The 12,974-nt window shown below is 42.3% G+C and overlaps 1 protein-coding gene across 1 annotated transcript; it reads right to left on the reverse strand.

Moving 5' to 3' along the window:
• Positions 1–190: 190 nt before the first annotated feature.
• p4hb (prolyl 4-hydroxylase, beta polypeptide) lies at positions 191–11,557 on the reverse strand. Its single transcript, XM_035170391.2, has 11 exons — positions 11,186–11,557; positions 9,467–9,673; positions 8,098–8,231; positions 7,729–7,866; positions 5,820–5,924; positions 5,311–5,436; positions 4,967–5,167; positions 4,737–4,857; positions 3,761–3,942; positions 3,108–3,218; positions 191–1,702 (listed from the first exon to the last, which is right to left on the reverse strand). Exons 1-11 carry the CDS (start codon positions 11,322–11,324, stop codon positions 1,628–1,630), a joined length of 1,539 nt encoding a protein of 512 aa, XP_035026282.1. The 5' UTR covers positions 11,325–11,557; the 3' UTR covers positions 191–1,627.
• Between the last annotated feature and the right edge of the window lie 1,417 nt (positions 11,558–12,974).

The raw sequence follows: 12,974 nt of genomic DNA on the forward strand, positions 1-12,974 counted from the left end.
TTTTAGCTCATTGCTAGCTTAAACAGGCAGAAAGTTTACCATGTTCACCATCGTAGTTTAGCCCATTATCCTCATGACATTTGATAATTTGTATAATGTGCATGTGGTGTGATGTATTGGAAATGCATTACAGACATCTAATTAAAACAAAACAAGAAGTTCAAAAAAAGAAAAGAAACTGAAGACAAACTTATTTTAGTATTTTGTTTATTGGCCACCATTTCACGTTTACCACATCAATTTGGATATGATGGAATGCTTTTTTATTTTATTTCCCCCTACCGCTGTACAGCTGTCAAAACCATCACCTTGCTCTACTCAAGCCTCCCCTCCATGCCAAACACATATACACGCACACACTTTTACACCATTCAGAACTGCGCACTCACACCTCACTCACACAAACACACAACTGTGTGGCAATATGGGTGTTGGGCAGAGCCAAAAGGGATGGAGGTACAGTGTGGGTGAGAGGTGGGGCTGTGCAACTGTTCCCTACCCGACTCAGATAGAACAGACACTTCTCTCAAAACAACCTGACCAGGGAACTGTACCAATCTCTGTCCGCTTCAGTAACCACAATGAATCTCTGATTAGGCATGAATGCAGTGCGACCTATCAGAAATGGCTCCAAAAACCATCCCAGGTCTGAGAGTGTGTCCAGGGGCCAACTCTGCCCCAACAGGGCCAACTGGCTACAGCTGGGCACCATGGTACGTTATTAAAAATGACAAGTCCTAAATTAAAAAGCAAAATAACTCATTGTGAAAGCAATTAAATAAAAAAAAAGTTTTCCCCCAAATAATAGTCAGTAGCCGAGCTGAAATGAGGAGAGTGAACCGGGAAATAGTTTGGGAATGAAGGGCATGAAAACAAAGTAAACCCCCTTCACCCACCAAAAGAAAGAACATTATTGGTCTCAGCTACAGAAAGGGGACCTCTGTGCCACACTGAACAAACTTTGTGGGGTGTATTTTAGTGAAGACATTGCAAAATAAAAAGTAACATCTATAGGATGGCCCCTTGTCCCCTGAGAGTTCAGTCCTTAGCTAACCAACACACAAAACTCTGGTCCTCTGGTCTATTGTCAGAGGGAAAAGAACACTGGCATCCCCACTGGCATCCCCACATACCTACAAATACGCTTTACACTCATTTAGCTCATACCCACACTGATCAATGGAAAGATGGTTTTTAAGAGGGGAGCAAATTTATCAGGAAAAACAAACATTTTGAAAACTGGATCTCAATGCCATATTCTTTTTTTACATTTGGTTTAAAATATACAAAGGCAAACAGCTGATGTGGAGCTTTGCAGAGAAGGCATTGAGGTCTCCCATAGAGGTGGTGTGCTGTTCCACAGAGTCCCCAGATATGGGACAAGACCAGTCTGACCAGAAGCTGCGAGCTTAGAGAAGTGGCAGGCGAAAAAAAGGCCCTGCCACGCCACTGATGGACTGACTGACTGGCCAGCTGGCTAACAGGCCGGCTGACTGACCGAGAGGGGAAGTATTAATGTTCACAGGACAGGGAAGGTCCACTGGGAAGTGAAGGTAGTGATGGTGACCGGTTGGAAGGGTTGGGGCGGGACTCGTCTCCTCTCTCTCTCGCTCTCCACTGCCAGCTCCTACAACTCATCGTGGTCACCTCCATCCTCGCCGTCAGAGTCCTCGTCCGGTCCTTCATCTATATCGTCCAAATCCTGGACAGCAGAGAGGGTTGTTAGTCAATAACGAATATTCATAATCTGGATTATAAACTAGACCTTCATACAGTGACAAACATCTAAAACACATCTGAACAAATAAAAATCAATGTCAATCAGCACTGTCACAAGCACAGCTATGGATGACAGCTTTGTTCTGCAGAGTCATTCCCTCACATCTAGTCTGTGGACAGGTGGGTAGAGGAGATTCAACTGATTCAGGACAACACTAATGTTGATTACAGCCTTGCACGTGCGGCTATTATCTGGTGGCTCGGGTCTCCAGGCAAAGGCCAGTAAACAGCAATGACAGCTGCAGGGGGCATTGGCGGACAGCACTGCAATTAGACTTCTGGGAAGGGGGCGTGTTGGCAGTAGTGGAGTGGGAAGGTGCTAGAAGAAATCCCTTCTAATGTGCACTGGATACAGCAGAGTCACTGCACACAGGGAGTTTGTCAAAGTCCAAACTGCATAATCTGCACGTTTGACCAGGACATGGAGCCAGGTGTTCCTGGCAGACTGGTCGATATCATATAAAATGTAAAGCTAAAATCTTTATTGGTGACTAAGTGCAAGGTGCCATTTTTCGTAAAGCTGAAATTTTCTTCAAATGGACATCTAATCCTAAAACCATACCATGATAGTGTTTCTTTCCAGTTATTCCATTCCTAACCCCTTATAAGACAAAAAAAGTGGGTCAGTTCTAAGGTTACATCCTAAACTCAGAGGGCCTAGTCCCAAAAACCTATTCTGGGCAACTTCAGACATGAAGCCAATATGCCTCCAAAAGCAGTAGAGTTTCAATGAGAGATGTGCACTCTCTTCTACGCTCCTGACTTTCAGTTTTATTATCAAGACTCAACTCCAAAAGAAGTTTAAAATAAAATGGTGCATTTTCTGATTCAAAATATGAAACTTTGTTGGAAATAAAGTGTCAAATTAACAAAAAACATCTCCTTCTACAAATTGCTTATGAAACAATGTAAACGCACCAATATTGAAAATCCATACACAAAGCAAGTCTGCATACATGCGGTTTATACAATACATTTTGATAAAGTGCTCTGACCTACTAACATACTGCTTTGTTTCACTGGCTTGTCTCCAAAAGCCAAATGTAGAGAGGGCCAGTAAATGAAGATCATCGGAGCAGCCGCTCAGTCAAGCTATAGTCAACAAAGTCCAGACAGACTCAGCAAATATAGTCAACGATTCAGACACTTAAGACGCAAGTGTCATGTTTTGTTTGTGAGCTCAGTAATGAAGGGGCTACAGGTTTTTTCGGTGAAGCTGATTGGACTAAGAAAAAAAACAAGTTCTCATAAGGCTACAACTATGCTGTGATTTAATTGCTTCAAATAAAGCAATCAATTATGTCTCAGCTCAGTAGAAATTAGCTCACCTCTGCATCCAGATCATCATCGTCTCCTGCAGGGGCGCCGCCGTCCGTGCCGCCGCTCTCTAGGAACTTGGTGAAGCCTTCCAGTGTTCTCTCCCCATTGTAGTCGACCACCTGTTCATCAGACATCATTACTGAAAATGTGTAGAACCAAACACCAACATAATGGGGCAGAAACTCATGAGGCCTGCAGGCTCAGGTTTCTGCATGTGCTTAACACTGCTAAATCAAGAAGCACTAATGACATTTTGGAAGCCTCTATGGTACTGACTTTAGATCCAAATAATCACCCAGATATCATTAATTCATAACTGCTAAAGCACATAATGAATAAGAAGGCAAAGCTATTATTGGGAAGGAGAGTTGTTGAATGGATCAGTCAACACAAAGAGCAAGGTTAAGAGGGATTAGAGTAATACTACTTACTGATCAGATTTAAGCAGAGCATCTGTTTAGATTCTTAGGGTCACAATTCAAATATTGATTCTTGATTCATAACAAATCTTTGATCAATAAAAACAAAGGGGTGACATTGTATTTTGGCTATTACACTTGAGGATTATTTCTTTCCCCACCCATCCCAAAATCAGATAGAAAGTTATGAAGAACTGAAGACAGTAGAATTGAGAACATAAACTCAGTGATGAGGCACTCACCTTGCGGTCATCTCCAGCAGGGAAGAACTTGAGAGTAGGAAAGCTATGGACTTTTACTGTCTCGATCTCATTGACTGTGGAATCCATCTTTGCCACGACGGTGTCATCACTGTCCATATACTTCTCTCCCAGTTTCTCCCAGATGGGAGTCAGCTGTTTGCAGTGTCCACACCAAGGTGCATCTATATACAACAACAAAAAAACAGTTCAGTGTCAAATTATTACTGATAAAATGTACAAAACACTCAGCAAACTTGTATTGGCTTTAGCTCATTTAGTTATTCATCAGTGAACACATTTAACACGTTTAGGGGAATGAAAGTTTAGCTTTTAACATTCATTGGTTTATTTCTGCATACTATTTATTGAGCTGTTAAAACAATAGTCAGTATACAATGTACAGTTGGAAGCAGGCAAATGGTCTATTTTTCACATGTCACGTGCAGCCTCCGCTTCATGACTTGAACCCCCCCTCGCCACACACACACAGTCAGGGAAAATGGGCCTTTCCCATTCAGCATGACTGACCATGAGCTGTATTTAAGAGCCTGCCATGGAAAATACCTCCAGAAATGGTGCAAATTTGGATGGGGATTACAATTAAAAATAAACCAGCGGCTATATTTAACCAGATCTTTTCAACTTCAGTGTATGGTAACAAATTCATTTGCAGAGCATGAGGCTGAGAAGGTACAAGAGCAGCCTCAGCTCTTTTGCATTTGAAAAAGGCCAAGTAAGTAGGTGCAAGATTCCAGTTTCCGAGACTGCAGCTATATGCTTTTTTCTCTCACCAATGAGCAACTGAGCTTTGACTGGAAATACCCCTTTAACGGGTCAACCCCTTTTCCACCTCATTCCAAAGACTTGACGACTGTTATCATGTTTTACAAATTGAAACTTCAATGTCTCCCTTTGTCATAGGGAGAAAAAAAAAATGTAATAAAAAGTAAAATCTGAAAAAGACAAGGGTTCTTACAGAATTCCACAAAGACGTTCTTAGCAGGATTGAAGACGACCTCCTCAAAGTTCTTGCCCACCAAGATTTTGACAGGGTTTTTGTCCCAGTCTTTAGGGATGTCCTGGCTCATGAGATGCGGCTGTAAAATAACACAAAGACAGACCATGACATTAACAGGATTCATTCAGAATTTGTCCTCAGTATGTTGTGTATATATACACACACACAAACATATAAACCTCTCTCACCTTAAGTTTGCCATCAGTGAACCGTGTGCAGAATTCAGTGATGCTCTCTGCTGTGATGGACTCGCTCTCTGGCTTGTACTTTGTCATCTCATCCTCCAGGGTGATGAGGCGGATGGCTGGACACTCCTCTTTCTTCAGGCCAAAGAACTCCAAGATACGCTCGTTGTCATCCACGTCGCTGTCAATGAAAATGAACAGGATCTGGACAGGGGGAGATGGAGGAGATCAATTAAAAAATATATATATCTGTGATATTTACAGAATGCACAACAATCACGTGTCAGGTTGAAGACAAGTGCATTTCAGAGTGCAGAGTAGCACGTCTCCTCAGGCAGGTCACCTACCCGGCCCCTGAATCCCTCTGCCGCTTTCTTAAACTGGTCCATTTTGTCCTGGAAGTCTGAAGCAGTTTTGGGCAGGAACATGAGGATGTGGGACTTGATCTCTCCGCCGAAGATTTTGGGGGCAGTCTGATGAACACAGAAACATGCAAGTTTTACATGTGCACATCAGATGTTGAGTTGCACTGCTTATGTTGTGGAAAGTACTTTGTGGTGGGATGTAACAAAAGTATCTTCGTAACTGTACTAGAGTACATTTTTCATGTATCGGTACTTAACTTATGTAGAAATTCAGAAGAGGCCACCGCTGACTCTCAGCCATAATGCTGGAGAAGACGAATTAGGAAATAGGCTACACTCAGTAAAATACTTTTAATTCTCCAAGTAGAAAAGTTACTGTGGTACTTTTACTTGAGTACATTTTTGTCTATTTATCTGTACTTTTGCTCAAGTAAAATGTTTGAGTGCTTCCTCCACCGCTGCATATTGATGTGCACGGCTTCAGTCATTACCTGCTCAGTGAACTCAATGACCAGTGGCAGCTGGTTGGCTTTGACAAAAGCCAGGAGTTTTTCTTTGGTCATCTCTCCGTCAAAAGTATTGCGGCCCTCGTCGAACTGTAAAGGAAACATGGAAACATTGAGATACAAGTATTATCCTTCCATGTGGTCTGCCTGTGAACAGCAAACATAGATTTACCAAACAAACCACTTTAAAATCTCTTGGTAAACCCCAGCTGAAATAAGAGCCAGAGAAGTGACTTTTACTGGGTGTTAAGAATAGCAGTGGTACAACTGTGCCAAGCAGTCTTTACTGGTACACAATAGGAGAAATGACGTTTGGTCAGTGGCATGCTGCCAGCCCTGTGGGCACTGATTGAGACTATGAAACATAAGCTCTGAATCCTTGTTGAAATAAACAAGTGAAAGACCCCAGCTGTTGATTAAGACTGAGCCCCTGATGTGGGAGGGTTTATTTAACTGTAGGCAATGAGCCCACATATCAGCAGTACGTGGGGTAAAGTTACCAACACGGTAAAGTTACCAGAGGGATCAGAGGCCAGACAATGGCAGAGGAAGCACTGAGCCTCTGTCCAGAAGCCAAAATGAAAGATCATCCATAACTGAAGGACAGCGTGCACCAAAATAGTGAAATATTTTTTACGCACACGCACACGTAGTAGGTTACATCTGTTGTAACAGTTAAATTCATCAAACAACCTCAGTACACAGTTGCTTAATGTTTATAGGCGGACCCACTGGACCTTGACCCAATATGACATATCTACACTGATAAGAAAGCAACAATCTCTGACCTGAGTCCGTGACTGTTAGTACATATTTAAGTATTTAGTTAATTTCTTTAAACATTATTTTTATTGAAACTATAATGACATGTTCGATTTCTAAATATACAGTCAAGAAGCGCTTCCGACATTCTGAAGTAGTTTGTCTCCTGATCCAGCAGAGGGCAATCACTGTCAGTTTAACCAATTGCATATCCTCTTGACCCATCAGTAGAGTAAGTCAGTAATGAAGCATTTTGTTATGAAAATGGAGGAAGCTAGTAAGCCCTTTAGGAAATGCTGCGGTGGACACCAGGTGAAGTGGCGTCACTTTGAGTTGCTTGTTAGTTTTTGTGCAGTAAAAAGTAAAAGGCCAATTAAGATCTTTACCAAACCAACTGTTCAGCAACCAAGTAGAAAAGCGATAGTTTGATCCTCACTCTGCAGGAGACATGTTCTACACAACCAGTTTGCTGGAGAATTAAAACAGAAGCTGTCAATAGCCATAGTTAGTTTGTCATGAGTCTTGTTTATCTCTTATAAACTGATCGAATGTCTGAGACAATCTAGCTCATTCCCACTCATCATCCTTTTGTACTTTTAAGGAAGGCATTCAGCTGTTATCCATTCATCCTCTGCTCAAAGCCAATGGGTCTACTTGAAAGACAGACCATCGGCAAATACAGCTCTTTACCATTCAACATAAGCTCAACATGTTGAGATCATTCACTGGGAAGTCAAGCTACAGGGCCAAAGTCAGGCGCACATCTTAAACGTTAAAAGATCTTCGACAGGCCAAGTTTAGCAACAGGGAGGAGATACTGTGAGGTCCACAGCATCACATTACCAAGGTGTGGATAAAAAACACTGGTGTCACACCTATAAATGCTTACTTATGTGTGAGTGTGTTACAAAAACTGATCCAAGGCCACAGATACACTATTTAGTATGTGATTACACATGAGACAGTGAGTAACTACTCAAACTCTGCTATTTTGAAATCTGTACTTAAAGACAAGTCCTGTGACCAGTTTGTCCAGAGATCTGAATAGATACAGTACCTGTAAGTAGATGTGATTTTTGTGTAATGACATCTTAGTTATTTTGAAACAGTGAAGAAATACACTCAAAGTCACCTTCTTGAAGAGGACAACGCTGTCCTCTGACACTTCAAACTTGGAGAAAACAGCCTCATCGGAGGTCTTGGAGAAAGGAATGTCATCTATGCTCTCAGCTGCCTTTTCGTAGGCCTTGGCACCAGCAGATTCGGCATCCTGCAGAAACATAACATTTATATGAATTGGAGCATAGTGTAATTAATTAATCCCAAAATTACTAAAAGTTAATTTAATACAAGTTAACCAATGGTATGGCTCTTCAGATGTGTGAATGCTCGAAAGCATCATGATGTCTTCATATAAAATGTGTCAAACATAAACAAAAGGAATGAGCTTTTTTACAAAAATCACTCCGGTATAAACCATAACTTGTTATTAAAATTGTACCTTAAAGAATCCAACGACTGCAACCTCATTGTCAGCGATCAGAGACTCTGCCTCCGTGACCCCAGCCAGGGTGGCGACGGCTGGGCCTGTGCGCTTTTTCAGCCAAGCGACAATGTCATCTGCCTGTCTGCCAGCTGGAACACAGTAACTCAGAGTCATTCTGTATGCACAATATCCCAAAACTTGCCAAAAGGTCAAACACTGACATGTGACTTATTTTTTTTAGGAAATAAAAATGAGATTCAATTCCTCTCATGAGGACAATAGGATTATCTTTTTTAAGTCATAGTGAAACCACTCGTAGTGAAACCATCTTTACTCTGACTCAGATACAGCAGACCTGAACTCAAATGCTGGTGTCTTAGGGGAGAACTGGTAAAGTGAAATAGCACCATCAGTCAAACTGCAGACGTGGAGGCACAAAGACACCACTCGTTAATTTTCTGGTGTCAAAGTCTTTTTAGAATGTGAAAAAATATCAGCAAAAACACATGACTTCTGCTTTTCTGAAACCTCTGGCCAACAGCTCTTACCACTTCAGATCCAAGCACCATGTTGTATAAAAGGAATCCTTACGCTAACTTTCTGAGGCAGCAAAAACATGTTTACCATGGAGTAAGCCTGTTGCAATCAAATTGAAATTAAAGATAGACACTGATGCAACACGGGAGCAATTTCCCTGAGAAACCCATGCTGATGAAGTGATATAGCATGGAGTGTTGGTGCAGTACGTGGGAGACGGGAGGAGGGTGTTTCTAGAAGTTGAACTCAATTCAGAGTATTCATGTCCACCAGAAAACCCACATTCAAAGTTACCTCTCCCCTCCCTTTCTAAACGAAGCCTGGCCTGGGCCAGAAGAGGCGACGTGAAGAACTGCACATATCTCTACCCTGCTGACAGGCCAGGCTCAGAGTCAGCATGAGGGGAGCGTGTAGAGGAGGCCCAACCTACATTTTGTCTCAGTCCTGTTACAGAGAGCTGATTGGCTGACTCACTATTTCTGCTGCTGTGCAGATCATATTACGCCAATGAAGAAGGCCAATGTTCCTATGGTTGTCTGATCTAATTCTTCTTTATCTATATAGAATTTCACAACATTATAATATCAATTCACTTCAATTTGCCAGAGGTTACTCAAGATTACATCACTTTGGAAAAAGAAAAACACAATCATTTGGAGGCTTTTGGTAGAGAAATGCTAAGCTACAAGATGAAGAAAATGACACTTAATATTTTAATTCAGAAAGTTCTAAGATATTATTGGGGAGGATAAGAACATTACAACTGACAAAATATACAAATCCTATCTGACTTCTGAATCACTTATCTAATAAAAGAAAGTCATTACAGGCAAACATTAATGCTCACCAGAGTACTCTTTGGGGGACTCCTTCTCTCCACCCTTGAAGAACTTAATTGTGGGGTATCCCCGGACACCATACTCTTGTGCAAGTTCCGTCTCCTCTGTGGCGTCCACTTTACCCAGGCGGATGGCTGACCCATCGGCCTTCAGCATGCCAGCGGCCTTGGCATACTCTGGGGCCAGGGCCTTGCAGTGACCACACCATGGGGCATCTGCAGGGCACAAACACAGGGGCTCCACATTAGACATTATTGATTCCTGACAAATGAGGACAAATGCACATCAATTTACAGAATTTAAAGTTCAGAATGTCACCAGAAAGCCCATAACATTCATTGAATAATGGTATAAAAAGACAAAAAGAAACGGAAGCAACTTATTGAATATGTGCTCTTATTAATTAACCAATTTCATTGTTTAGATAATTACGCAAAAATAATAATTAAACATAGATAACGTTGAATGTTTTGGGAAACTTCAAATACATTTTGTGATCATTTTAAAAACTAACAGCTGTATCTTGAGGGTTTTTGTTTAGCTTTAACGTGTTAAGTGGCTGGAGCAAACTCCCACACAAAAACACTTGGGACAAATCAGTTCCTGCACGTGCTAATGTTGGAAAATGGTCTGGGTGCAAACGGACAAATCGTCTGATCAGAAGTGACACGTCGAATTCACGGACCTGACGTTGCATCACCTCAAATTCTCCACATATAACAAAACTTCCTTGTTCGAGTCGCGTCAACACAAACGCAACAGATGAACTTTTGTAATGTACACGTCAACCTAGCTCCACATCCACGCGCAGACCCCGCCCAGCTGGGGTGTACGTGGGGACAGACTACGCGCTGGTCCCTCCCAGCTCCAGCTCATTGGAGGGTCTCAACCACCCCGGCCTGTGACTGGACCACACATGAGTCACTCACGGTGGGAGCAGGTCATCACACTGACAAAAGTGAAGCGGGACGGGCCTGCAGGCGGAGAAAAGTGGCCCATTGGAGGCTGGAATGTGAAACCGATTAGAGGAGAAATAAAGACTCGTAACTAAAATATTAATACTTCAAACCACAGTGATGAAAACCTCCAGGGAAAGTGAAACTCACCGAGAAACCGCAGGGGACAATCGAAACTTTGACTAAAAACACACTCACCCACTACTTTAGCTTCAAGATACCTCTGATGTTTATTACTAACATGTTATTACAGGTTTATTCTGACGACAGAAGTGCTAACGCTAGTGCTAAATCACATAAGTACGATAGGATGCACTACTATTAGCTGCCTGTACCGCCCTGGCGCTACAGCCATGATACAACAGTAATGTGAATGAATAAAAGTTGTTATGCGATTGACGTTAATAGTGAAACGAGCGGAGTTTAACCGTGTTCAGACAAGTTGCGTGTTGCGTCTGAATCGTTTACACTTCGAGGGAACTCGGTGCTAGCTGCTCAAACTTCTGAGAAGTAGCGACAAAGACAACCCGTCTCCAACAGTTTCCTCACAGTTTGAGCAGCAGGAGGAGAAATAGGTGAAATAAACCGGGACGCTAAACTGAGCCCGACATTAGTGCGTTCGCTGCTAACAGCTGCGACTTGTCACAAGTGTCAAAGTTTAATGCTAACACGGAGCCAGGCTCCATGTAGCACGCTAGCCGGGCAGCCGCTGAGCCCACAGGAGGCAGCTAGCATTAGCAGGAGAGGTTTGGAGCAGCCGCTGTTACTCACAGAATTCAACCAGGATGTTGGGGTGAGCGCTGAGCGCCTCGTCCAAGTTACTCTTCTTCAGCACCAGGACGTCTTCCTCCTCGGGGACCTCAGCTCTGCTGGCCACGGCCAGTGAGCAGAGGAGCAGCAACTTCAGCATAGTTAGCCTCGTAAGTGTTTCTTCCAGACAGAGAGATGGGAGCTGCGGACACGTTCGGTTGCGGAGTAGCGGCGGGGAGTCGGTCTCGCTTCACGGCTTCTTCCTCGTCCAAAGGTTGGGAGAGAGCTGGTGTTTTGTGTCTACCGCTACTAACGTGGCACCGCACGCAGAAACCGGAGGGGTCGGCCTTGGTGCGCATGCGCATTTATTAGGCCGAAAGCAGTTCGTGTTGAAATGTGACTGGACCGTGGAGCAGTGCACCTGGAAGTGAATGAGCTGCTCTCTGCTGCGCGCGCGCTCACACGCAAGCACACACACACACACACATACACACACAAACACACATACATACACGCACACACACAGCATGAATACACATTCCTGTGTCACCGCCCTTTCAGCAGACATCTGGATCTCAATCCTGATGCACATCACCTAGTTTTCTGTTTATCTAAATGAGAGTAAGATCTGTAAATGAACATGTGTTTTTGAAATTGCAAATATAAGAGAGCAAAGTCTAAATGATGAGTAACACTCACATGATGAATGGTGAACTAACACTGATAACACTGGTAAAAAAGAAATGGTTTGGCACTACAGTCATCCAGATGTTTCTGGATGATGAAGGAATTGGACTCTGTTCTGAAAACAAATATCAATAATCAAACAGTAATCCACATTGACAGTTTTATTAATCAAGAACTCCATATCTAAATCTAGGGCTACATTTTGCTTTCAGTAAGTAATAGGGTTTTCTATTTTTTATTTGATTATATTGACCAATTAAAGGAAAGGCTGACCTCGGCTTTACTTGAGAGCCACAGTTAGATGCTCATTACCTCTGACAAGGACGTTCTCCCCCTGTTTGATGCAAAAACAACATATTTCCATGGACCTTGTTGGAGGGATGTGTTATGGGTCACTGGAGAATCCATTCAATTTTGGTGCGAAACCAGGATTTGTTTTTCACCTTTTTTAACATTGGGAGATAGGGTGTTTTTCAACATTTTCATTTTTTTCTCTGAAAGTAATGAATGGATCTTGATTTTTAAAATCAGGTATGTTTAGGGAGCTGATTTCTAGTGCAGCCTAAGGGGCCTGTTGTGCCTTGGAAGAGGTATGTGCTCTACTCAGTGCTATTGTAGTTTTTCATATAAAACATCATATGAAAAAAGTGTATTGTATTATAAAACATATTGTAACATCATATCTCCCCCTCCATTTTTGATCAATATGCACCTGGTGCTGTGTATGCGTTGTCACGGTTTAGCCTTGTGATGTCATCAGGGTTCATTTTGTTCAGCCTGCTAAGCTTGTTTCTTCAGGCTGATACTCACCATGACGTTATATTCTTCTGACAAAAGATATAAATAATTGAATATTATTCACAGGTCTGTTATCCCTGATGTTTTTTAAAATTTTTTATTATGATATCCTTTAGATTTGGCTAATCTCTCCTATGCAAGTCCTTTTTCTCTGCGGTTAAAGCAAAACACCATTAAAACCAACCAGACTTCATTCAAGGAAAAAAGGTACAACTGTGATGTGAGCTGAAGATTAAGTCAGAATAATACAGACCCTACTGAATCTGCAGAAGGAGGCTAAAGTCAATAAAAATGCTTCCAGCTTGCAAATCTGACTGTTTATCAT

Source organism: Hippoglossus stenolepis, chromosome 2, assembly GCF_022539355.2.
Source record: "Hippoglossus stenolepis isolate QCI-W04-F060 chromosome 2, HSTE1.2, whole genome shotgun sequence".
In the NCBI taxonomy this organism is placed as follows: Eukaryota; Metazoa; Chordata; class Actinopteri; order Pleuronectiformes; family Pleuronectidae; genus Hippoglossus; species Hippoglossus stenolepis.